The 27,388-nt window shown below is 38.0% G+C and overlaps 1 protein-coding gene across 3 annotated transcripts; it reads left to right on the top strand.

The window, feature by feature from the left end:
* Window positions 1–1,626: 1,626 nt before the first annotated feature.
* On the top strand, window positions 1,627–27,388 carry LOC149835355 (uncharacterized). Of its 3 annotated transcripts, XM_090008423.1 has the most exons (16): window positions 1,627–1,819; window positions 3,451–3,917; window positions 4,012–4,140; window positions 4,250–4,457; window positions 5,259–5,405; window positions 8,071–8,145; window positions 10,259–10,330; window positions 17,488–17,559; window positions 18,151–18,222; window positions 19,352–19,423; window positions 22,138–22,209; window positions 22,288–22,359; window positions 23,961–24,104; window positions 24,665–24,736; window positions 26,710–26,856; window positions 27,040–27,374. In XM_090008423.1, the coding sequence occupies exons 2-16, from the start codon at window positions 3,723–3,725 to the stop codon at window positions 27,222–27,224; spliced, it is 1,734 nt and encodes a 577-aa protein (XP_089864549.1). In that variant the 5' UTR covers window positions 1,627–1,819; window positions 3,451–3,722; the 3' UTR covers window positions 27,225–27,374. The 3 variants fall into 3 exon arrangements, with proteins under 3 accessions (XP_089864549.1, XP_089864550.1, XP_089864548.1); XM_090008424.1 differs by lacking the exon at window positions 24,665–24,736; XM_090008422.1 differs by lacking the exon at window positions 1,627–1,819 and having other exon boundaries at window positions 2,792–3,917; window positions 27,040–27,388.

Raw genomic sequence — 27,388 nt, 5'->3', positions numbered from 1 at the left:
GAGTTTGAACGAGCTCTTTGCACGTCAAATATGAGCCGAGCCGAGCCGAGCCGAGCCACAAGTGGCTTGGCTAGTTTTCTAGCCCTAATCTGAGACCAATAATGTCATAATTGGTCTGAATCAGACAACTGATTCAGATCGACTCAACTCCAAAACGATTCAAAAGTGGCTGATTCAAGCTTGACTCATTTTTTTAAAAATATTTTTAAAGGGATTAATTTTTTTAAAAATATTTTTGTAGCTTTTCTATTTTTGAATGACACGTGTCATTTGGTGGTGAAAAACAACTGAATTTGATTGGATTTGATTCAGTTTCTTTCTTAAGAAATTGATTTTAACAACATTGGCAGAGAGTACTCCCTGATCCTGACGAACAAGGGCGATATGAGGTTTTCGTAAGAGTCAACTCATGAATTCTTTTGTTACAAAAAATGATAAAAATTTTCAAAAATTTAAATTTAATTTTGTTTTTTTATAGCATAAAATTTGTGCCCTTAATATTGTGAGTTTTCAAGTTCAACAAAGAATCCAATACACATGGATGGAGACTGATGAAGTTTCCTTTTTTTGAAAGGCAAGCTGGGTTTAGTCAGATTATACACTATATCATGGGGTTTTGAACCTGCAACGTCCCAATACAAGGTGACGTGCACTAGCTGCTCCTACCAGACAAGTGGAGCCCACGCCCCCCTCACTTGAATTGTTGGCCAAACGATACAAGTCCGATCCAGATACTGACATTGGTATAGAAGCACCCATGCACGAGATGACCATTATTTTAATATTGCAAAATTATATATTTCAATAAGAACATATATTAAAATATTGAAAACATTTTTATTAATTAAAAAAATTAGAAAACCCTATTCTTGTTGTAATATATATAGGTGCAGCCATGCACAAGATGACCATTATTTTAATATATTTAATATTGCAAAAATATATATTTCAATAAGAACATATATTAAGATATTGAAGACATTTTTATTAATTAAAAGTAAAAAAACCCTATTCTTTTGTCTTATTTTCCAAAAAATCATTCAGGTCGTGGTCACGCATCTTGAGGTAAAAGTGAGTTCGCTTTTGTCAATTTACTCAAAAGTAATTGTTGTTTCTGGGATTGTGAGAAAAATGGTCTGGGTTTACAAATTTTGAAATAAAAAGTCGGACTGGTGATGAAATTTAGGACGCCTCATCATCAAAAACCTTGAATGCCACGTTTGCGTATCCCGCGAGAGCAGATCAGGTGATCTTCCGAATCATTTTAAAGAAAGTGATTTGGCATCCTCACCGTCCACAAATTACATAAAAGACGTGAGTTCGCGAGATGAAGAAATGGACGGTAAAGATGTCAAATCACTTTCGTAAAGTGATTTGACAGATCACCTGATCTGCTCTGCTTTCCCGCCGTGGGCCCCACCCATCTCTCCCCCGCCAAAGTCACCCCTCATCCCTCCTTATCCCTTAACCAGTAGGTCCCACCACCAAACCTGGTGACGAACCCAAACCTAACACGCGTCCACTTATCCAGCTCCGGAACAGGCTCGGAAGCGAACCTCGAACCGCTCGCTTGGTCACGGCCCCCGCCCTTTTCTGCTACTTTCCTTCACCCTTACACTCCACTCCGTTCATCGTCGTCATCATCACCATCGTCTGCAGTCTATTGTTCTTTCATCCCTCTTTTTCTTATTCTTCTTCGGTAGCCGCCATGGTGAGTGGTGGCCGCCGGGGAGTCGACTTCGCCGGAACTTTGCGATCGATCGCGACGATCACTTGCTTCTTCTCCGATTGGCGGGGTCTAGTGGTTGTTTCTTAGCGGGTGGGTCACTTGGTCGGCGTTTGATATGGAAATTTGTTTTCTTCTTTTTTTTTTTTCACTTTTTTTTTCAGGTTTCACTTTTCTTGATTGAGTCCTGGAAACCGTTTGCTTCATTGATCTTTTAGAGTTCTTCTTCGTTTCTTTCGCTTTCATTTTTTTTGGTGGGTTTTGTTCTTGGATTTCACTTCTGCGGGCTTCGGTAGCCCTTCATCATCATCATAATCGTCGTGATCATCGTAATCATCATCATCATCATCTTCCTGTTCTTAAATTAGTTGATTTGGAGGGATAATACGGAGTCGTGGTTCTGATCGTTGCTTTGGTTTGGATGATTAATTTAAATAACGTTTATCAGTTTATTAAAGCAATATCTATGCATGTTTTCTTTTGGTTGGTCAGGTCTGTTGGTAAGGGTTTAACTGAAGGTGCCGGATGTGTTTAGAATGGAATTAATTATGGGATTAAAATGGCCAATGTTTAGATATCTGTGTGGTAGGTGAAGAATTCATACTTGTTTATAAAACTTGCTCTCTCTCTGGATGGACCCTATTCTGTTGTTACTTTTGGGGAGCTGCCGAGCTCATCGGGATGGTAACAAATTGAACATTGGGCTTGGTGCTCACCGATGAATCTTTATTCAAGAGAGAATCGGGTACTTCTTCTTGTTTGGGTGAGGACAACGGAGATGGGCCATCGTGGTTTGTAGTGTGTCCCATGAGGTTTGATGTGTGAAGAACGATTGTTAAAACTTTCTGATTCAGTGCTAACCGTTTAGTTTTGGTTGATTTACTGAGTGATTAATGCGATCGATTGGGCTACTACTGAGTTGGAAAGTCTTCTGCTCGATGCTTGTGTTTCCCTTTTCTTTTCCTTTCGTTTTTTCCCCTTCTTCGTAAATATTGAGTCCTGAGGTGGTTTGTTGTCAAATTTAGACAATTCTATATATGTAAAGATTTTGTGTTTATTGTTATTGTCCGTTTATTCATTTTTATCACCCTCTCTGTCCCCTTCTTTTCTCGTGTTCTCTTTTATTCTTCCCGTTTCCTTATTAAACTTAAGGAGAAACAACCATTTAGGGAGAACTGATTGCACTGGAGTTCTATTCCAATTGAGAATGTTGGAGTTTAATGACAGAAATTCCAATATCCACAAAATGGAAACTGTGTGCGGATGTGCCTGTTTGTGTGTTATATTAGTTTAAAACTTGACTTAGAATGTCGACCATGATCCTAAAATTCTTTTGGTAAACTTCATTCTTGTGCAAATAGGTGTTTGAAATAAATATAGGCACTTGCCCATACTCCATCATCTTCTGAATTTCTCTTATTTGGGTTGAGTTATTTCTAGTTTTGGCTTGTGCGAAGATTTTTGAGCACTGGTTCTCACTTAAAAGGAGATGAATGATCACGAACTTAAAGAATCTGAGATTTGTCGAAAGAACCCAATTAAGATGGTGACGAATAAATAAAATTGTTGATCTGATCTCGGGCATACTAAGGTCGAGGAGTATGGTGATCATCTTGTGCTTATGTTGCTGAGGACGTGCAGTTGAAATTTTTTTTGAACCACACGTGCAGTTGAAATTAATATACAAAATATAAGCTTATTGATTATAATTTTTTGTTTTCCAGGTTTTTTGGGGTTTTCCAGAGAGCCTTGCTAGATGGTTTGCTTTCTCCAGTTACATATGATGGTCACGTGAAGTCTGCGTGACAAAGATTCTAGGTGTTCAGAGTTAAGAAGAACGTGCATAAGTTATGGTGTTGTCTGTTCTGGTGTTGAGTGATGGAGGCTGGAGCATGTGGTTGTTTCTCACATTGGATTCATGATGGGGCATAGTTGCGGTATTTTATTGGTGTTTTACTAACTTATTTGAAAAGTTATTAGGAGAGAGTTAAATCCCATGGGGGGTGCTTGTTCAAGGAAAAGATATCAACAGGTACGTGAAGATGATGTTCGAAGAGCTATCCCGGGAAAATACTGCAAAAGTCGTAGTTCAAAATGGATGGGAAGTTCATTTCCTCGATCGGGTGTGGATGTCTCACAAGGAAGCAAATGTCCCACCCTTATGGAATTGACCATTCATAAAATATGTGAGGTACTTGGGCTTGCTGACTTATATGTAACAGAAAGAAAGATGAGCTCCACTTTCATATTTAAAATGTCTTTTTATTTTATTTTTTGTGGTGCAGCATATAAATGAGTACAATAGTTTTACCATGATCCCAAGAGATATAAGTCAGCAGATATTCAATGAATTAGTTGATTCTCACCTTCTGACTGATGTGTCTCTTGGAGCCTTTCATGATTGTGCTCTTCAAGTAAGTATCCCACTCACACAGTTCTTTCATTATTGGAAATTTGGAACTTTGGATTGCCACAGTCAACGTTTACCCGTGCATGATTTCTCTATTATCTCCTCTTTTGCAGGACATTTACCTGGGCGAATACCCTGGAGTGAGAGACAGTTGGATGAGTGTCATTGCATCTCAGGGTCCATCTCTGTTGTCTGTGGACATTTCTGCCTCAGATGTGACTGATTCTGGGCTTGATCTTCTTAAAGATTGTCCAAATCTACAAAGCCTGACTTTTAATCACTGCTACAGGATATCAGATTCTGGGCTGGGGTTTCTTTCAGGTATTCTTTTTAGTCCTCTATATCTGATCTAAATTGACTTTGTTTGAGGTCATTTTTTTGGGGCTAGCTACTTTATAGTGCATTGCATTTTAGGCTCCGTGTGGGTCTTTTGGGTGGAAATCCAATGGACTAGATGTCTATCTTGGCAGATTCTTTCTCCCAAACGACTTTTACCTTTTTGCTCTCTCCAATGTGTTTCTATGCAAAAGGCATATTCGAGTAATTTCTAACCTTTGATTGCCCGAAATGTCTGAAAGTAAATCTGGAATTCTTTGATCTGACCTCTTGGAAAGTAGACATTCCTAGAATAATTGAGTGTCAGGAAAAATCTGTGGAAAGCAATATTACTGCATTTTGTCAAATATCTCCATGAGTTTCCTCTCATAGTACAAGGTTTTGACTCTGCTTAATCAGCTGTATGACTCCTACTTGTCCAGAATCTGTATATCTTTGAGTCTTGTGATGGATAGAGAGAAATGGAGAAATAGGATGCATGCAACCAATCTCATGTAATTTTTTGCGATCACCTTGTAACCATCAAACTTGAGTCAAATATGGTGGTTAACATTGTAATTCTCTTAGTTGATCGATTAAAATCCTGAAAAAGTAAATAGATGTCCTAGCTGCTATTTGGTTGACTTCCTTGACTGTTTAAGTTTATGATGTTTTCACATGTTTTCACTGCAGATTGATAATATTCAGCATTTGATATTTCCTATTTGTATGCCTTTAGTTCTTTTTTCTGTGGATTTTGAATGAATCATGTAATGTGCTTGCTAATGACCATGGGTGGTGTTTCAGGGCTTTCAAACTTGACAACTTTGAGTTTCAAAAAGAGCAGTTCCATAACAGCTCAAGGAATGTCTGCCTTTGCTGGATTGATTAACTTGATAAATCTGGATCTGGAACGGTGTCCAGGTATTCATGGTGGACTTGTGCACCTCAAAGGTATGTTATTTGTCTGCTGCAGCTTCTGTACAAATAATCTGCAGTTGTAAAATGTTCGAGAGAACTTGGAATGACTTGTTTTTCAAGTACCTTGCAGATTTTACTAGATAGTTTTGTTAATTTTAGCTTGTAATGCAAATGATATGTATGAAGTGATTTAAATTTTCAAAGAGAGACTATTGCTTTGTGGATGTAATTGTATCATGATAAGATGTGCTTATATGAAGGAGTTGGCTTATTATTAAAAACTGTTCACAGAAGTACAAGCACAAAGCAACAGACACACGATAGTGATCCAGACACAGGCTTACTCAAACATACATCAGATCACTGAACTCCATTTCAGTCAATATGTGATGCACGTGCTCGCTACTGGGGAAGGGGAAGATGCTGATGACTGTTAGGATCTTTGGGTTTTGATCAAGATTGATCCTGGTCAGAAGATCAAACCCCTGTTTCTCATGATGATGTGTGGAGCAATCATAATAGGATGTCCTAGTGTTTGACCCGAGGTTACCAGACTAGGAAGCAAAAGCAGGAAAAGAAACGAGAAGTGGAAGCGAGATATTTTAAAATTTATAAGCGGGAAACAACGATTCAATTTAAAAGAAAAATAGGAATAAAAAAAGAAGTGATATGGGATTGAGTGGGAAGCAAAATACTAATCAGAGAAGGGAATAAAAACTAAAATAAAAATGACTATTCTTAAATTTTGTGATTTCGTAGTGTAAGATTCTTCTCAAAATATAAAAATGATGGTTGGCAATTTAAAGAAAGCATATGAGAAGTGTGTGGGAAGCGTGAAAGGAAGCACATGGAAAACATGAAAAGAAGCGTGAGAGAAGCACATAGGAATCGTGTAGGGAAACAGGGAAGAAAGATGTGGGAAGCATTGGAAAAGTAAGATTCCTATCATGTTTCAGAAGCGAGTTTTGTGCTTCCGAAGTGAATTTCCAGGAAGCGCGCTTCCCACTGAATTCCGATGACTTCCTGATAAGTAATACAAACTCACAGTTTTAAAAATATGGCATTGAGGCATGTTTACTTAGGTGCATACGTGGATACCTGCATATTTATTGCTGCCTGTGTGTGTGCATGCTTGCATGTGTTTACGTATATGCTGTATATGTATGTCAAGACTCCAGGTTCCAATTGCACAATTAAAACTTACCATGTCAGTATTCAAACAAATTATGAAAAGAAGCATCAGGTGATAACAATATACGTGTTTAGATTATAGAAGAAGCATGGATTAAGTCATGGGCATAATGTTGACCATGTTGAACATAGGTCTGATAGGGTCCATGACGTGTTATCTGACATCTATATTTGTGTCATGCATTACCATTATTGGATTGTCTGTCTAAGTGAAATGTTTCTGTGACAGGCTAAGCAAAGTGTCTCTGCAACATAGCCGAGATACAGTTTTGACATATGCACTTTAGTTCCCAGAAGCGAGTTTGCCTTTTCACATGCTGTGACCACCTTTTCAATAATTATGTGTTGCGATACCAGAAACTAATGATGGATGAAAATTATTATTATTATCTATGATAACACCACATGCTTCTACTCTTCACAAATTCAAGAGTCACTATGAGGAGTGATTTACTAATCTAAATGCGTGACAACCTTCCTTTTGGATGGCTCTATTAAACTTTCGCTTCTCTTGTAACATACTTAGATTTCTTTCAAGACACATATGGAGATTGGAGACTTAGGACCTAAGGATTCCTTATCTGCATATCACAGATTACTTTACATACAACTTCATAGAAAATCTCTGCCTCTATAACTAACATTACCCCGTCACCACCCTTTCGTGGACCGCTAGAAGTCCAAGGCAACTTGTAGTTTTCTACTTTATGTTCTTGTAAATGATAGTTTATCTTATACAGTGATACTTTTCCCCAGTCTGTAGCATTTGGTCCATCTTCTGGCCATTTTACTGCCATCATCTGTCTCTGTTTCTGCCCTTTATCTAATTGGAATCTCTTTTATTTAAGATCTGGGCATCATGAATCTAAGGCCTGCAGCAATTTCACTTTTCCCAACCTCTAGTCTTAGGCATTGGAAATTGTATCCTATCTTCTTTGGAGCTGCTAATAGCTGTTTGAATTCTTTCAAGGTGATTCATGGTGCAGAAAATCTGTCCAACTCCATTCTGTGTTCTTTGTTAGTCCAAAATAATGAATCTCTTAACTTGGACCTGCCATTCTCCATGTGTTGCATGATCTAAGTGACTGCAATCCTTAATCACACAGAATACCAGTGCCCTTCATGTAAATACTAAAAAATGAAATAAGATAGGGTAAAAAACCTTTTGTTGATGGAACTTCCATAGACTATCCTCTCTCTTTTGATCTTTATCTCTTATCAACAAAGCTTCCATTTTTTGTCTTAAAAATGGTTGACTAATGTTCTGGGTTTGAAACTTTTGTTCAAGGAAATTTCTTAATTGCTCATTCCCATTATGTTGTGTTAAAAGTAATGCTTTTTATTTCTGTCAGTGGTGGAACAAAATGATAATAGAATTGATTCAGTAATAACACAATGAAATGATGATGATGAAGTGATTGAGGTTGCTTTGATAAAGTTATTCAGGTTTTTCTTTTTTACATTGTTATTCTGGTTTTGATGTTTCTTTTCTATTCTGCATTGTAAGGTCTGACAAAGCTCGAGTCACTTAATATTGGATGGTGTAACTGCATTACAAATTCTGATGTCAAGCCCCTTTCAGGTAGCTTTTATATTTTGTATTTCTTTTTTCATTCAGAAGGTGGTGGATCTGTTATGTAATTGATATGTTCTGACTATAAATCCTTCAAGTGGATGGCTGACTGTCTTTTATGGGCATTTATCTCTTTTCCTTTTCATTTTGCTTACAATTTAATTAGCATTGACACATATAATGTTGATTACACATAACAACATTACTTTTGGCCTTTTCTTTAATGATATTCCTCTTTTTAGGGTTGGCCTTTGTGGCATGGTTGTGTTTTTACATGTAAGGAAGCTGCTAATATGGCTGGTTATCCATTTTTTTTCATTTAAATCTAGTTTTTATAGTGTATCAAATTCCTGATAGAAATTAGTTATGAATGACCATTTTTTTTAATTTAAATCTAGTTTTTGTAGTGTACATATTATAATCTTTAATGCCAGATGACAACTTCTAAATTATTCAACCTGAATGTTTAGCTTCACTGTTTTGTATCGTGTACACTTGTGCACTTTCTTCCTTAGCGTGTTTTTTTTTTTTCCAATTTTCATTTTTTGCTGATGGTCTCAGCCTTCATCTTTTATTTGTCGGCCATTATTTAGTGAGTTGTGTAGTGTTTTTTTTCTTCAAATGTATATATTGGTGGGGCATCATTGCATTATTGAGTGGATTAATTGTTTGCGATTGTTCATGCTTTTGTAGCGTTTCTGCATAGATTTAGCTGTTATTCTAGAGTCCAGACTATATAGGTTGTTTCCTTTCTTCACTTTACATATTAGGATTGGGTTTCTCTTTCTAAACATGCTTCCTCGTTGGTTTTGGACTGAAGGATTAGATGTGTGTAAACCAAGGTTGCCAAACTAGGAAGCGGAAGCGGGAAACGATACGGGAAGCGGAAGCGAGAAGCGAGGCATTTTAAAATTTATACGAAGCGGGAAGCGAAGTTTCAATTTAAAAGCAAAATATGAATAAAAAATGAAGCAATATGGAATCAAACAAGAAACAAATAAAAACTAAAATAAAATTGATCATTCTTATATTTCATGATTTTTTTGTAAAAGAGTTAAATTTTTTGTTAAAATCTAACAATGATGGTTACCAATTTAAATAAAGTACATGGAAAGTGAGTGAAAGCGTGAAAGAAAATACATGAAAAAGATGAAAAGAACAACAACAACAACAACAACAACAACAACTACGCCTTCATCCCAAAACAATTGGGGTCAGCGATATGAACCAAAAAAGAAATTCATTTTGGGTCTTCCACATGAATCCTTTTCCTCCAATCATTTCTATCCAACGCCATGTCCTCGGTGAGGTTCAAAGCATTCATGTCCTTTCTTATCACCTCCATCCATGTCTTCCTAGGCCTACCCCGACCTCTTTTAACTAATATATTTTCCCGAGATGAAAAGAAACGTGAGAAAAATATATAGTATGCATAGACCATGTGTATGAGAAGCATTGAAGAAGCGTGGGGGAATCAAGCTTCCCATCAAGTTTCGGAAGCGAGGAGTATCGCGCTTCCGAAGCGAGTTTCCGGGAAGCGAGCTTCGCACCTACCTAAGAAGCTTCCGGTAACTCTGGTGTAAACTGTAATGAAAAGAATTGACTGTCAGCTAGTCAGAAAAGAATTTGAAGGCTTCTTCTTGTCAGTGCAAGAAACTTGGATGCCTATGGTAGAATACATACATAAATATATCTACATCTGTCTATCTATCTGTGTGTGCATGTGTGCACTTGTGCACGTGTGCACATGCATTCATGCGTGTGCGCGTCTGTGATGTGTATGCATGTGTCTGCACATGTCTGTGTGTGTGTGTGCGTCCATATTTATTTGAACTGCCTTGAACATGTTTTTAGCACATCATGCAATGTTTTGAGGCTTTGCTTGTTAATAATGTAGAAGTAGAATGTCCTTAATCCTTATTATCATCTGGACTGGTTTGTTTATCTCATTCCACATGGAGGCCTTTGTAGTTAATTTCAACCAGATAAAGACAAAGTACACCAACTTGCAGATTTTAGTTCTTTATTAGTTTTCATGTGGAGTGTAATTCCTTAGCTTCTAACACGTGCTTTTTGCTTATTGACTTTATTTCATGATATATCTTTATTTGGTGTGGGACAGGATTGACAAACTTAAGAGAGTTACAACTAGCCTGCAGTAAAGTTTCTGATGATGGTGTCATCTTTTTGAAAGGTTCTTTCACATTTCATTCTCTCTTGCTGCTATATTCATCAGCTTCTGTTTATATAGCTTTTGCTTTTTATGTCTTGCTTGTTAAAAGTCTTTTTACTAGGCTTTGTGTGAGTAGGGATTTATTTGTTTTTTATTTAACCCAATAAATGCCTACTAGAGTAAGATAAGCGACAGAATTTGATAATCTCACAAAAAGGGGAAGGACAGTTTAGCAGTCATTTTCGTGTCCTGCATTCTGTTCTAATTTGATGGCACTGAAGTTCTATAAAAGTGTAAGGGTCTGAAACAATTATCCTTGGTTCTTTGATGATAAAAAGTTACAGGTTCTTCATTGTCTTTACAGAGGCATAGTTGGACTATGCCTCGTAGATACTTCAATTTTCTACTTCTTTGCCACATTCTCATATATTATATTCACAATGAGAACTCAACTAGAACTTCTGTATCCTGCGTCCCATAGATGCATTCATGTGAGATGACACTGATGGTTTGGAAGTAAGTGGTAACGTGTTTATCTGCTGTATATCAAATATGAAAGCAGAGAAGTAATGTGGTTATATTCCGGTCTTTTTCCCTTCCCTTCAAATGTAAGGTTGATCATGTTTTTTTGAAGGATCTTGATCTGTTTTAATACCTCATCTTTGCTCTTGCATTTTGCTTTTATCTTATCCATTTCTATGAAAAATCCTTCTTTAAAATTCATTAACTCTACGTGGATTCTATGTGTCTTAAGCAAGGTTGCCAAACCAGGAAGCGAAAGCAGGAAACGATACGGGAAGCGGAAGCGAGAAGCGAGAAACGAGGCATTTTAAAATTTATACGAAGCGGGAAGCGAAGTTTCAATTTAAAAGCAAAATATGAATAAAAAATGAAGCAATATGAAATCAAACAAGAAACAAATAAAAACTAAAATAAAATTGATCATTCTTATATTTCATGATTTTTTTGTAAAAGAGTTAAATTTTTTGTTAAAATCTAACAATGATGGTTACCAATTTAAATAAAGTACATGGAAAGTGAGTGAAAGCATGAAAGAAAATACATGAAAAAGATGAAAAGAAACGTGAGAAAAATATATAGTATGCATAGACCATGTGTATGAGAAGCATTGAAGAAGCGTGGGGGAATCAAGCTCCCCATCAAGTTTCGGAAGCGAGGAGTATCGCGCTTCCGAAGCGAGTTTTTGGGAAGCGAGCTTCCCACCTACCTAAGAAGCTTCTAGTAACTCTGGTCTTAAGTTGTTTGTCTTTTTTAAAATTTTATATGGTTTTATTTTTATTTTTTCTTTGAGCATCCAGTGCCAAGTTGATATGTAAGACTCGTGAAATAAAAAAAATGTTTTGGATCCGACCAGATCCGGGTCAACACCCACCCACCCTCCGTGATCTTTTAAAACCCCCTTTAGGGAGGTTTTCTTTTTTAAGAAACATGAGACCCTTCCTTGCTAACCCCAAGTCCTCCCGACTCTCACTGGAGAACCCCGAACCCCTCAAACCTTCACCGACCCTCTCGTTAGAGCCCCTCCTCACGTCGGTGCAACCCGATGCCTCCCCCTCTCGATCCCCTGTCGGAATTCCCCCCCTCTCGTCCCCCGTCTTCTCCCTCTACGAATCTCCCTCTCTCCTGTTCAAGTCGGAGCCCCTTTTCACGCCGAACGCCGGCCTCCACAGGCTATCTCTCTCTCTCTTCCTGTTAGTCTTGTATCTTTTGCGGTGAGATGGGCCATTCTATGAGAGAGTGCCATTTGAAACATGGGTCACGATAAGCGACAACTGACCGCGCAAGGCCTTGAGGACGAAGCTTCCTCCGTAATAGGTTCTCCTGATATACCTATCACTTTGACCTTACCTCCCTCTCCTCCACGCAAGGCGAGGCGCATGAGTATTGCTAGGAGTAGTGTTAAGCAGTAGGTTTTAACGTTCTGTAAAATCAACCAACAATGTTGAGTTTTTGTAAAATGCTTCGTAGTATATATAAATGTTGTCTTGTTTTCTACGATTATTTCAATTCTCCACTTACACTCCCTTTGGTGCAAATAAAGGATGACGCGAAGTACGAATGGCGAATCGCCTGACGAATGGTTTGAACAACGGAGATTCGTCATACTCCCTTAGTGCCCTGGCCAACGCAATTCAAAGTCAAGTTCATTCTCAGAGGGATCAAGTTGCAACTACTGAGGCGAACCATCATCAAGGCATAATTACTTACAAATTTTTTTTGAAACTAGATCCTCTGACATTCGTTGGAAAGGCCGATCCGAAGTTCACCGAAAACTGGGTTGAGGAGACCGAGTGAGCTTTTCAGGTACTGTTGGTACCTGAGGAAAAGAAGACGATTTTTGGTACTTATCGGTTTAAGGATAATGCCCGAAAATGGTGAGACGCGACTTGGGATATCAATTTCCTGAGAATGACAGTTGTTCCATGGAAAGCTTTCCGCAGTGCCTTTCTGGCAAACTATTTTTTCCCTCGTGCGCAAAATAAGAAGACAAATTTTTTAGAGTTATACCAAGGTATCTCGAGTCTGGTGGATTACACCACAAAGTTTCAAAACTTGGAACAATACTGCCCCAGCCTATTCGAAGATGATCATGAGCGGGCTGAAAATTTCGTTCGGGGACTGAAGGAAGGACTCCATCATCGTGTCTTGACCAGTGTGCCCTCAACCTTTTCTGCAGCAGTTGCGACAGCCACCCTTTTAAACTATGATTGAGAGCGAGTTAAGGGTGGACAAGACAAAAAGTCTGTTGGGAATGGTGGAGGCAACAAATGACAACTTGCTGATGGCAAAATGTAGATATCTCCATTTAAGAAGCAAAATCAAGATAGAGGAATCAAGCAACAACAACATCCAAATCAGCTATGCCTAAAGTGCAACTATGTTCATCCTGGACAACCGTGCCCTCAAGACATTGGGGACTGTTTATACTACGGGAAGATGTGATATTACATTCGAAAATGTCGAAGAAAGCGACAGATTGACACAAATGAACCTCAGTTGAAGGTCTGCAACAACAACAACAACCTTAGCAACAACCACACAGAGAAATGTCTGGTAGTGTCTATGCCACCATGACCAAACAAGTAGAGAATAGCGAATAGAAACTCCAATAGTCGTACGTTAAGACTTTTTGTGATTCAGTACTAATTTTGCCAGGCAAAAGTTTATTAATGAAATCACATATAAATTTTGTTTAACCAAATTATTAGCCCAAAACTTTTTTCAGGAACTCATTGTGAGTTGTCTTGATCACTTTAAGAACTTATATGTTTGGGTTCACGCACACACGTTATGCATCCTCATTAACCTCAATTAACTTAGACTACGATATTTACAAATAACTTTTGAAGGAACTTTCGAGGATGAAATTCTTTTAAGAGGGGTAGAATGTAAGACTCGTGAAATAAAAAAATATTTTGGATCCAGGTTGGATCCGACTAGATCCAACCTGGATCCGGGTCAACACTCCCCCTTCCCGTGTTCTTTTAAAACCCCCTTCAAGGGGTTTTCTTTTTTAAGAAACATGAGACCCTACATTGCTAACCCCAAGTCCTTCCGAGTCTCATTGGAGAATCCCGAATCCCTTGAACCTTCGTCGACCCTCTCGCCGGCACAACCCGACGCCTCCCCCTCCCAGAATCCCCCCCTCTTGTCCCTCGTCTTCTCCCTCTACGAATCTCCCTCTCTCCTGTTCACGTCGGAGCCCCTTTTCATGTCGGACGCCCACCTCCATAGGTGAGTTCTCTCTCTGTTTTTCGGTGGCTGCCCATGGCAGCCACTGCAATGACAACAAGGAGCTGCCATTGCTGGCCATTGTCGTCGGTAGTGGCTTAGTTGAGGGTGGGGGAGGGCAGAGCCCTTCCCTCTTGATTTTAGGATTTTTTCTGGCCACCTTAACGGAGGTGGCCGATCATCTTGAACCCGAGCCAGGCTTGGGTTTCGTCCTCTCTCTCACACCATCAAAGGTTGTTCACCTTGGAGACCTGATGCAGTTATGAGTACGACCGGGCGTGGGCGGCACTCGGTTCCCCTCTTGCCCAGGAACCGAGCCTGGCTTGGTTGGGTTCTAACTGAGCCTGACTCGACTTCTTTCGATCTTGGGCAGCGGAACCGAGCTTGGCTCGGCTATGGTCTGCTCAGCTATGGGCTGTAGGCCCGATTGAGTTGAGCTCGGTCAATATCGAGCCCAACTCGCTCCTTGCCTTCAACATGGTCCCTTTGTGCACTTGTTCGGGCTCGATACGGTCGAGCCCTATTGGGTTTATAGTTGGTTGGGTCAGGCTAGACTATGTTGAGCCCCCTTGCTCTTTTTGGCCGCCATCTCGGGTGGGCTGGGTCGATCTCGACTCAGTTGAGCCTGCTAGAGTCGGGGGCACACCCAAGATCTCAAGTTGGGCCCGGGCTTGGCCTATTTTCGGAGAGATTGAGCCCAACTCGGTTTGATATCCGAGCCGGCTCAACCCTCTAGCTCGGTTAGACCCTTAGATCTTACCGAGCTTGACTCGATTACGCCGAGCTTGGCTTGATCGAAGGCCCTGGGTTCGGCCCTTGTGTTTGTTGAGACCAACCTGGCTCGATCATCTGGCCCCCTTCCCTTTTGGTTCTGGTTCTGTTTCTGACTCGGTTTGACTAAGCCCATTTAGTCGCGAATTGCGTTCCACATAAACCGAGTCAAAGCTCGATTTTCTCAAAATCGAGCTTGATTTGGCTCATCTTTATTGAGTTCATCTCGATTTTCCCCCCAAACCGAGCCAAGCTTGGGACATTATTCCAAATGAACTTGGCTCAAACTAAGTTCGGGTTCGACCCGCGCGACACAAACATTGCGTACTTCATTAAATTAAGTTTGTTGCATCGTTCTTTTTTGCAGCACGTTAAAATATCCTTTAGCGCACCATATCGGTGCAACGAACGAGACACACTTACCAAGGTACAAGTATTTAAAAACCTACATTCAGAATCGTTAGTGGGTTCGACCATCTCCGAGGTAGGGAAAAGTTGCATAAGAAAGCAAATGACAGAATACTTCTAACTAAATACGTATTATATATATACTTTTAACTCAAGGACGCAGTTTTGCGTATTCTTGTTCATTTAAAATTATGTCATTTACTTTGCCGCCGCGCTGTTATGTGCACAGGATACTTCTTACGCAATTTATTTGGCCGATGTACGGTTTGGGCACTGCTTACGCAATTTATTTGGCCAATGTACGGTTTCGTACATCGTGTATTGCTTACACAGTTTATTTAGCTCGATGTGTGGTTTCACACATCGAGTCTTGTTTTATGTCATTTACTTTGCCGCCGCACTGTAAAACGTAGAGACATGTATTATATATACATATATATAACTTTGTAAAGTACGCAGTTCTGCGTACTCTTGCCTACTTTGTATTACGCTTGCATTTAAAGACGCAGATTTGTGCATACTCACAAAGTCCTTAGAAAAAAAAGGATTTCCCATGCGAGATTTCAAAGCTCGTATTATTCGTTGTTTCGAAAAGCAAAAACAAATATTTGGCATTTGCGTATTCGCAACTAAGTCTTTTCCTCAACCCTGCGTAACAGAAAGGCTTCAACTACATAGCCCTAAGTGGTACGTACATTCGGTCCTTCATTTTGGTATCTGAAATGACTCAGATATTCCTAGCCTAAAGCATGAGACTTTGAAATTTCTAAGTGATGTTGGGGTTTCTTTCTGAGAAACCGATATCCCTCTCATCGTAACGGTACTATAAGACATGCACGACATGTTAGTACTACGATGATTGGATGAGAGGTTTATGATAACCTTGTAACGTGCAGATGTACAATGATAAAAAGAAAATTAAATAAATGGTGAAGATCGCCTTCACAGACAAGATGCTCGAGTTGGTTTGAAAGACAAGAGCATTTAGAATGGGTTGTTAGTTAAAATATAACTTGACATACCCATTCGTCTCTTTGGTTCCGTCAAGGGAGAGGATGTGATGGTACAAAAACTTTGATGGACAAGTTGTTAACAACTACGCTTCTCGAGTATCTATTGAACCTGGTGTCCTCGGTCATCGATGTTAGGAGACTGGGCTATCAAAAATTATTCTACGTGGTATGTCCCAATGACTTGTGCAGAAGTATGAATGCATCACCTTGAACAAGTGGCCTCTTGGAGTTTTCTCTTGGTCATTGGCTGTCCTTTTAAGAGTGGACTTAGCTAGTTGTCTGGGGTATTAAAATACATGAAATAACAAACCCCCAGGCAGTCTCAATTGTTTTTACATTTTTTCTGTGCATACCCTAAGGAGAGATAATTATCGAAACAAGATTATCATGCTCATTTTGCTTATTTTGAACTGCACATCACACATCACGAAAGAAATAATGTATATGTTAGTCTTGTTTTAAACTTTGATATTTATGCACCTACCAGATTTTTATAAGTTTGACCTGTTTCATGAGGTAAAAGTGATGATTAGGTCGGTACGACAAGCGATGACATGATAGCGCGATGATATCAAGATCCCACTCTTTCTCTGGTGTTTCGTTCCTGAGCACGTTTTGTAATTTTGCATAAGGGTTTCCTTTGGAAATTCCTATTTTGTATAAACTTTAAATTATCAAAAACTTTCATGTGGTTTTCAATGCTTATACGGAGATACAAATCTATTGTGTAAAGGAAAGTTCGCCTGTAATGCGCCCTAAGTCTGTTGACTTGTTATTTCAAACATCATTTTTCGATGAATTGCCATTTTAAACTCTGAAAAAAGATTGATTACAAAGCTTTCAATTTTTTCCTAAAAAGTTACAAGTTCGGGATTTTGGGGCGTTACATGATATAACTTCACTGTGCGATCAGGGTGAAGCTGTTAAACTATCAGTTTGCTTGGTCTAAAGAATAATACTGAACAATTTACTCATTCCAAGTCAATAAAATCCACTAAGCTGGCTAAAGTATTTTGTTAAAAACATGGGTTTGGACCCCTGTAGGCTGAGTCTATTGGAATGTTTATACTTTCATGTTGTGGAATTCTGATTAACTTGACTTTCATTCGAGTAACTAATTTTAACTGTTATTATTTATGGTTCAAATTTTCAAATGGGACTTCTACGTGTATTTTATGTGCACGTTTTCTTTTGCTATGGTTTTAAATTGATAACAGTTTATCCTAATGACAGGTATGCACAAGCTTTCATTGTTAAACATGGAAGGATGTCCAATAACTACAGCATCCTTGGAGACAATTTCAGGTTTTACTCTTCCCTTTTCATATATTCTGGATAACACAATGCAATATTCTTCTAGAAAATTAATTGTGTGCCCCTGTTCAACTGTTCATTGGATGAGTCCTTTAGGTGCTATATTAAAAAAAATAATTGTGTGCCCCTGTTTAACTGTTCATTGGATGAGTCCTTTAGGTGCTATATTGTTTGTGTAGGATTGTGATCATGAGTATTTAAAGACTTCGTGTTGCAAGAAACAACAATTTTTTTTTTGTAATCAGCTTCTTTTGTTGTAAATATTTCCTGTGTGATCATGGCATCTGGTTGGCAGTGATGCAAAAAAATTCATTTGTGAAGGACCAAAAAGTAATTTGACCAATTCTAATTTTCTTTGTGGATATCTGAACAAAGTTTTTGGTTTATACAATTCCTGTTTTATATACACTATTTTCCTAGTATTATTGCTATTACCGCTGAAAAGTTGATAGCATTAACTTTTGTTTTGTTCTTTTTCTTGTTAGGATTGACTTCTTCTTAGTCATTAACAATCTTGTGTTCTTGTGAATATTTGCGACAAAAAGTGATACAGTATTGCTTTTGGTGTTTGCTGATGAATAGGACTTGCCAAGCTATCAAATTTGAATGTTCAAAGATGCAATCTATCAGATGCTGGTTGTGATAAGTTTGCAGGTGAGGCACACCGAATAAGATATCTATTTTCATTTCTTTTTTTATGTTCAGTTCTTGTGGATTATGAAGCTTCTAATTTCTCAGGAAGAGAAGTTTTTGATTGGAAGGAGTTAACAGTTGCCTAAACATGGATACCTATAAATTGAAACATATTGAATAGATGCCTAAGTATGGTCTTGTACATGTTGTAGCGTTTGTCTAGATGCTGCCCACTTGTATGCATGAGTACATATTGTATAGATGGTGCTTGAGTGCATAAAGTTGATGGAAATGGTAATGAAAACTTAGAAAAACGAGAACTTAGTCACAAATGGAAAACATAACTACTTCTACAATGCTCTGCCATTTATGCATGATGCACGATCATGAATATTAGTTCCTAAATAGGAAGGTACATACTTGGCAGAACTGCTATTTTCAAACTACCATGCTATATCAGTTCAATGCAGCTTTTAAGTGTTTCTTGTTTTTGTTGCATAATGTGAATTATGTGCTTTTTTCCTGCTTTTCTCAAAGTGCCCAATTTTCGCTTCCTGCATGTCAATTACTGTCTTTTGATCTTACCTATTTGTAGGGATGTAAATGATTCGGATTCGGTTTGGGTGTCAATACCACATTCGACTAATCGGATGTTGGCTAAACGGATTCTATTTCAGATGGTGTAAAGCTCATAGCCTCATACCAGATCCGCTTTTTCACATGTAAATGGATTCGGATATCCATCAAATTCAGATATTTGTCGGATTTGGTAGCAAAAAACCAAAACCATATGCGCTTCTGATTATAATTGGATATGGTTTTGGCTTACCAAATGCCACTAAACGGATTCAAATTGGGTTGGATATTGGATAATTTCCAATTCATTGACAACCCTACCTATTTGATACCTTAATGAATAAATTTTGTGCTATTGTGGAGGCAATGCTTGATGATTCATGACAAAGTTGCTAAGATAACTTTGTTCCTTTTCCCTATGCTATTTAGTTAGATACTCCGTGCACCTGATTAATGGACTGTATGATGCAATAAGATCTGTCATTTCCTTAAGTAAATATTTTGGTTATAAAAAAGCAAACAAACTAAGTATATTATGTTTTGTCGTTGGAGGTGACATTCTTCTGTGCTGCAGGACTTGTGAATCTGAAAGTGTTGAATATAGGCTTTAATAATATCACGGATGCATGTTTGAAACATCTAAAAGGTAAACTTTTTTCTAATTAATCTCTTTGTTTGCTCTTTAATCTGCTGTGTAACTAGTTCCAATCAATTTTTTATTTGGTCTTTAATCTGCTATCTGACTATTATTTTTTAAAATTTTCTACCATTGTGATTATGTTTATCATTAGAGGATGTGTTTGGAGCTGGCAAGTTTGAACCTTGCATTTAATTTGCTAATTACTTGTGGTTTCTTGAAAGTTTTTGTTCTAGTCAAGTCTTTGTTTCTGCCAAATTCTGTAGCTTAGTTGGACATGGTGCTTTTACTTTTGGTGCTATTCAATATGGATCATGGCCTAGAATTTCTATTTTTTATAGGGCCTAGAAAATTTGCTTATCAGCAAATTTATTCCCTTTGTTTTCTTTCCAAGGAAGTTATTTGCTACTACCTCTTTGGGCTTCTATCTGCCATTTCACATTTCACGTGCTATTTAATTCCGAATTCAATGAGTCAATCACAAAGCATAATTTGTTTTTCCTGCAAAGATGAACCGTCTCCTGAAATTGTCTTGTAATCTTCATTGGGAAGTTTCATATTGACCAAGGTCTTCATCAAGAAGTTTCATATTAATCCTTATTGCCATGAGATTAGCTGACGACTCTTGTTTGAAGTAGAGGACACACTAGTTTCTGGCATAGTTATTTGTTGTGCAGTAATTTTGTCTGATGGATGTTGGGAGCCACTCCCCTCCCTCTCTTATCATATTTATAACACATAAAAGCATGGATATATTTGATGTGTTAATGCTGGATCTCTGTCCATCATTGCAGTGGAGGGATTGACTTCGTCCTTTTTATGTGCCATTTTGTTTTTCATTGGTCGATGGAATATTCACTTCCTTCTCCTGATTTTACAGGCTGCCAATTTAGAGGTTGAAATGAAACAATTCAACTGTTTGAATTTCTTGTGATTCTATCACAATATTGTGATATTGCATTATAAATTTTATTGTACACTTTCAAAATTTCAATTCTTTCAATCTTCTAAGATTTTATGGATAAAAACAACTTGTTCTTAAACCTTTCTGAGATGCCTTCTGATATTATCATGACAAATACCAGCTATTATGGTTTTCTTGGCAGTGCGACATAATCAGGAGGGGGAAATAGCTGTAGATACTATTTATTTTGTGAAGAGAAAAAGGAGTTGAGAATGCATGGAGAGTACCATATTCTGTAAGAATAAAACCTAGAATAAAAAGGCAAAAAAGGCCCAAAATTGAACTCCCATAATTTGGGTGATAGATTATGTCACTGTGGCAATGTTACAAGTAGTAAACCATATAAAAATTTCCCACAGAAATGCCTGAAATATTGAGGAGTGTGGTTCCCAAATGTTACAGGCCCTACCAATTATTTCAGTTATCAGGAAAAAAGGGTTTAGTATTGTTGGCCTTTGCATTTCCATGTGACAAGATGGATACATGAAAAATGTTGAGCACCATTAAATCATGTGTACAGGATAATAAAAAGGGATGTTCAAGTGTGCCAAGTGAAAGAGATAGCTATCGTAGAGTGGAAGTTTCCTTTGGCATAAAAGTTGCATGTACTATTTTGCACATACATGACAACATTGTGGAATTAGGACAGAACGAAATTATAGGTCTTGTATGATGAACAATCTCCAACTACATGTACACACACACACATAGGGCTATCTGGACAATATGGGTGTCAGTGATGAGTATGGAGTCTTGGACATGCTGAGTTTTAAAATTAGATACACAGACATGCAAATGTAAACAAGTGTTCAAACTTATCTTTACTCCTTTGTGTGTCCATGCAGACAAAAAAAAAAGACTTGACGTGTTTGAACTTCTAACCACAAATAGTGGGTAAGGCATATGTGAATATCAAACAACAAAATAGAGGGTGAACTGCAAAGATAGAGGTACTCAAATTAGTGATTAGAGGGACTCATATTAGTGATTTAGTGTATGAGGCTAACGTTAGTACTTTATTCTATCATTCTTTCTTTGATGATGCATACAAAACCATGAAGATATGGCCTATACAAAATCACCAAGCGGCTTATAATCTATTTCACAGGGATATTCCAACTTACCCTTGTGTGATGTCCACTTCTGTACTATTCTTAATGAAAAAGTACCCAGAGATGGCATATCCCATGTCCTTGTGACATATCTTGTAATTCAAGAAAAGAACCTTTGAATGATTTGTGAACTAAAACCTAGGGTGCCCAGAAGCATTGATGTTAGTGTCACCGAGTGTTAGTTGCACAAAGCTGTCTGGTAATATTGTCTAGGTAACGGTCTCTCTCTCTCTCTCATCATGTTCCAAAATTCATATACAAGCTTTAGTTATATCAATGTTTTTTGTAAAGCAACATTTTTTATGGTCTTTTTATTTTGCTACTTCATTTTCCATGGAATTTGATACTTTTGAGAACTTGCTCATTTTTTTATTTTTGATAGACAGGCTGGGGATAACTCTTGGTCGGTTTTGACTTTTGAACCTATGACCTCTTGGTTCAGATAATGAAACTGTACTGGTCTGGCTATCACATTTGATCTGAGAAACTTTGTGTTGTACTTATGCTGCATTGTTTACATACGTGTGCATGTTCAGCTGATTGAGATGTTTTTAATTTGTTTCATTTGATGAGATTGTTTACTGCATTTGAATAATAGCGTTCATTATTTGGCTAGCCTGTTTCATTTTGAATAATTGCTGGTACAGGTTTTACAAATTTGGAGAGCTTGAACCTAGATTCATGTAAAATTGGCGATGAAGGGATGACTTATTTGGAAGGTTTTTATTGGAAAACCCTGTGTGTGTATGTGCGTGTGTGCTCTTCTATGGCTATCTGATTTTGTTTTGGCAAAGCAGGAATGTCAAAATTGCGATGCTTGGAGCTGTCTGACACTGATGTTGGAAGCAACGGACTTCGTCATCTCTCTGGTTTGCCTTCTCTCTTCAACTTTTGCTTTTCATTAGTTCGGTATCTTGGTGTTTCCTGGTCACTGTGTTCATATTTCAGGATGAAAGATATTGCAAAATTGTGTGTAGGTTTTTTTGTTGGTTCTTCTGGTTGATGGACATGGACATGCAGGTTCCATGATCATACATATTTCTTTTTTGACAGTTGAGACAGGGAATATGCTGTCCATGGCTAAATAGTGTTCTTTTAAGATGGAACAATATAGTTGAATTGATTAATTATGCTATGTTAATCAAGAATGATGGTTCATATCATGAGACAGTGATAAATTGCTGGTGAGAATTCTTAAGATAAAATACAGCTGTTTGGATCTCCTTCGCCGTGGTGAGCATCTCCATCAGTAGGCAACAGGAAAAGGTGGGCTGCAATTTTCTGTCTCTTCTTTGAGAGTATGAAGCTTTATGTGTGTTGGAGCAAAAGCAAACTTCCAGAGCAATCCACCGAATTTCGACAAGGAACAATCTTATCAGATGTTAGGCTTATTTTGGAAGGGGACTAGGTGGGGCCCCTTATTCACTCTAGTCTTGTTAGCTTTGGGGAGACGTTGGCACCTCATCTACCCAAGAAGGCCATTCATACGAAGGAGCCCACACCTTGAGTTTTTATTTCCTTTCTTATACGCTTACTCTTGTCAACTTGCAACAAGGATGCTATCTTGTGGGTTGTTGCTTTGTTTGCTTCCACATGGTTGAATTCACTCATTGTCCCTTTCTTAGCTCTTTACATTGGCATGGCCAAAGGAGAAGAAGATTCGTTCAAGAATGTTAAAATGTAGTGAACTTTACAGTGAATAGTTGAATAGGGGATATATATGTTGGGAGCTATGCATGATATCTGTATGGTGTTATTGGCTTGTTATGGCTTGGTTGGAGATATAATAGAAATGGACCACTATTTCTCTTAAGGAGAGGCATAGCTACTCCTTAATACTTGTTAATACATAAGAAACATGTTACTCTATAAACTTGCATGAATTGAAGTCCCTTAATTCAGTTTTTGCAATCTTGGGACAAGGCTTCCTTCCATCACTAATCAATTCCTGTCATTCTTTTGTAATAGAGACATCTTATCTCCTCGATATGCTCTAAAACATTCTTAAATTTATTATTGCACTAATAAAGTTTTAGATGCATGGTAGCTAAATTCCCCTAGAACTTTTGGTTAGGTCTTCTCTAGTCAGTTTTTTGTTTCTTTGTCTTGTTATTGTAAAAAAAGAAATTTGCGATGATCAATATACAAAATCAATCCCAGGTAGTTGTTGTGGTATGTCAAATGGGTTGGTCCTTTTATGAAAAGTGCCATTACAATGTTCTCGCCTGGGGTTTTCGTTTAGGTGCACCCCTTATTGTTTCTTCTTTTCCTCTGTTATCGACTCCAAGAAATTAGATATGATCAAATATATGAAATCATGGTAAGTTGGTGTGGTGTGTGACGTGTCAAAGCATGAGTTAATTTTTTCAAAAATTGCCATTAAAATGTCTTCACCTATTAATTGTGAACAGCTTGTTTGAAGTACATTAGTGCAATTGATTAATGTTTTCATTGGCCTTCTGAGTTGCAGGTTTGGGTAAATTAGAGAGTGTGAATCTTTCGTTTACTCTAATCACTGATAGCGGTATGAGAAGGCTCTCTGGATTGACATCACTTAAATCACTCAATCTGGATACCCGACAGATAACCGATACAGGGCTTGCATCACTGACAAGTAAGACATGTATCTGGATTCCTTTGTTCATGCTTCTTGTTACATGTGTAAAGTTCCACAAATTGCATGCACGTTCTAAATTTGCCTCCTATCTCTCTCTCTCACATGTTTGTCGTGCACTTTTTTGCCTCCATCACACGTGTGATTACAATATGGTCATTAGGTTTGGAAAGTCTTTATATGCTGAAGAAGCATGTTGTGATTCTGTGATAATCCTCTTTCTATCAGAGATCTGCAGTTCATTATATTATATTTGTTTTTTTGTTTTGTAAACCCATTTGAATACAATTTTTATGGGAAAGTTTCACGGTTAAGCTTCTATAATGTCAAAACTTTTTCTATAAACTTGCGTGCTTTGCCTTATAAATGTCAACTCATGAACCCTTCTTTTGTATTCTGGTTTCGGTTGCCACTTGTCAAGAACTTTCGTTTCATGCTACTTCCTTTTCAAAGTGCAAAACATACATAAATGTAGTAGATAAAAGCTGCTGGTTTCATGATGGATGTTGCACAAATATGCGAAGTTATGGAAACTATTTTCACTGTATTTTCTGATTCAGGTCTTACAGGGTTGACACATCTGGATCTTTTTGGTGCTCGCATCACAGACTTTGGAACAAACTGTCTTCGATGTTGGTGAAGATTCTTTGTTTTAGAAATATTTTAGTTTCTATTTTGGTCATGTGCCCTATCGTGAGAAGCTATCTGCTATACAAATGCATGAAATGTGTGCTTGAATGAAAAATACCTGCATCTGTCAATAGACTTTGCATGCTGATATCCATTGGAAGTAACATTTTTTCATCACATGCATGCACATATATGTATGTCTATATAGGTATATAATCTTTGTTTTACATTCGTACATGGGTTTGGCCATATTTGTTAGTCCTGGTTGGAAGTCTTTCATTCCATCCATGTAAAAACTGTTATTACATCTTTTTGCTTGCTAAGGGTGTTGAACATGAGTTTGGAACTTGTATGACGATAAGTAGCATATGCAAACTGTAAACATGAAATATGTTGTGATTTGAAATGTGAAAATTGGTAATAGTTGGACCTGTTCGAGAGACCAAATGTGGAAGAGATCTGCATGGCACTGGTTCCCAAGGCTTGGTTGGTATCAGCTTACGGCAAGGGAAGAAACATCAAGGCTGTGCATTATTATGGATCTACAGGGAGGCTTTGTCATTTGAAATTCATGGACTTTAGAAGCGTTCAGTTCCATCTCTTTCCTTTGAATTCTTCTTCCTTTCTATTAAATGGGATACTGCATAAAATATCGACACGGCCCGGGTTACTTAAGCACCAACGTTGTTTGGGAAGTGCACTTCAGATCAGTGTTACCGGAAGCTTCTTAGATAGGTGGGAAGCCCACTTCCCAAACTCGCTTCGGAAGTGCAATACTTCTCGCTTCCGAAACTTGATGGGTATTCTTCTTATATGTTTTCTTGCTCTACTTTTCATGTTTTTTTGCGTTTGCTCACGCTTGTCACTCACTTCCATGTTCTTTCTCTAAATTGGCAGTCATCATTTTTAGATTTTGTTAAAAATTCAATTCTTACACTAAAAAATCATGAAATTTAAGAATAGTCAGTTTTATTTTAGTTTTTATATGCGTTCCATTTCTATTCCCATTCAATTCTTATATTACTTTTTTTATTTCTTGCTTCTCGCTTCCTATGCATTTTAAAATGCATCGCTTCTCACTTCCGCTGCCCCTATCGTTTCCCGCTTCCGCTTCCTAGTTTGACAATCAGTTCATCATTTTTATTTTTCACTTATCAGATCTTCCCATTTTGAATTGTAGTTTGAGAAGCGCACTTCCAAATACTTCATATCTTGTTTGCCTCTTTGCTTACTGCATCTACATCATTGCTTTCTGATCTTTCTTACCTTCTTGGCAATTTTATTTTCTCAAAGTCTGATTTCTGGGTATTTGCCATCATTCTTTGAAGTGATGGTCTTCTGATGTTGGGTTCGTATAATTAATTTGGATATAATGGAAACATAAGTGTTGTCTTTTGTCCAGAGTGGATGATGATTCAGATACGAGTGGATTGTAGCTATCGAAGTATGATAGTGTAAAACTGCACTTGTTTATCAATGGATTTTGCAGTAAATACAGACATGGAACTTTTGATGCACATTTGAGTCAGGGTATCTGAGACTTGCTGCAGAAACTATTGAAGTTTCTTGAATCTGCTGGGAGAAATTGTGGATGATTATTTCTTTTGATAGTCAAGCTGGCCCATGAATTCAAACCCAAGACCCTTCGGTTATGTTAGTGCGACCTAACCATTCAGCTTTCTCATTCAACCCCGAAATTGTGGTGAGGCTGATACACAAAAGAAATACCATGTACGTTTGCCTTTCAGTGGGCATCTCTGTTGCTACCTGTGGGGATTGTCTTTGTTATGCAGCTCACATCTCTGCTGTTTTGAATTGCCTGTAATAAACATGGCTGTGAGACGGTAACTGCCCATTGGGTGTAAAACTTAAGCTAATATTTGCTTTGTACTTGTTTAGCGGTTTCTAGCCTCTTAGAAGTGTCTTGAATGTCAATAAATGCAGTCATATTTAATGCCATGACTTCTTTACGCAGACTTCAAAAACCTTCAATCTCTTGAAGTGTGTGGAGGAGGTATAACTGATGCTGGGGCAAAGAATATCAAAGAGCTTACTTGTTTGACATTGCTGAACCTATCCCAGAATTGCAACCTGACGGACAAGGCGCTCGAATCCATCTCAGGTATGTTCTTGGTACCTTCATGGCTCGTTCTACCAGTGTGTAATTATTAATTGTATTAATGCAAATTTGTGCATTTCTTGTGCCAAGAGTTGCATTGTCTAGACTTATTCAACTATATGAATATAAACTTTGCTGGCTATGGAATTATGGGTCGTCTTACTAGCTATTTTCTGCTTGATACAGGATTGACAGCTTTGGTTTCACTAAACGTTTCAAGCTCACGGGTCACCAATGCTGGACTGCAGCATCTGAAGCGGATGACGAACTTGCAATCCCTGTCCCTGGAATCATGCAAAGTAACCGCAAACGAGATCAAGAAACTGCAGCTGAGTGCACTTCCCAACCTGGTCAATGTTCGTCCCAAGTAGTTTGGCTTCGTAGTGCCTGCTTGAGCATAAGGATAAGGTGCTAGTGCATGTAACTTCTCTGTACATAAAAACAATCATGCTTGATATGGTCTGTAAATAGCTTGTAAATAATGGAACTGAAATGGCCAAGTGGTGCATAGGGTAGACTCCGAATATGTGATTGG

Source organism: Nuphar pumila, chromosome 6 (genome assembly GCF_984573655.1).
Source record: "Nuphar pumila chromosome 6, dmNupPumi1.hap1.1, whole genome shotgun sequence".
Taxonomy (NCBI): Eukaryota; Viridiplantae; Streptophyta; class Magnoliopsida; order Nymphaeales; family Nymphaeaceae; genus Nuphar; species Nuphar pumila.
Note: the sequence above shows the minus strand (reverse complement) of the source record. Positions and strands in the feature narration are given on the sequence as shown.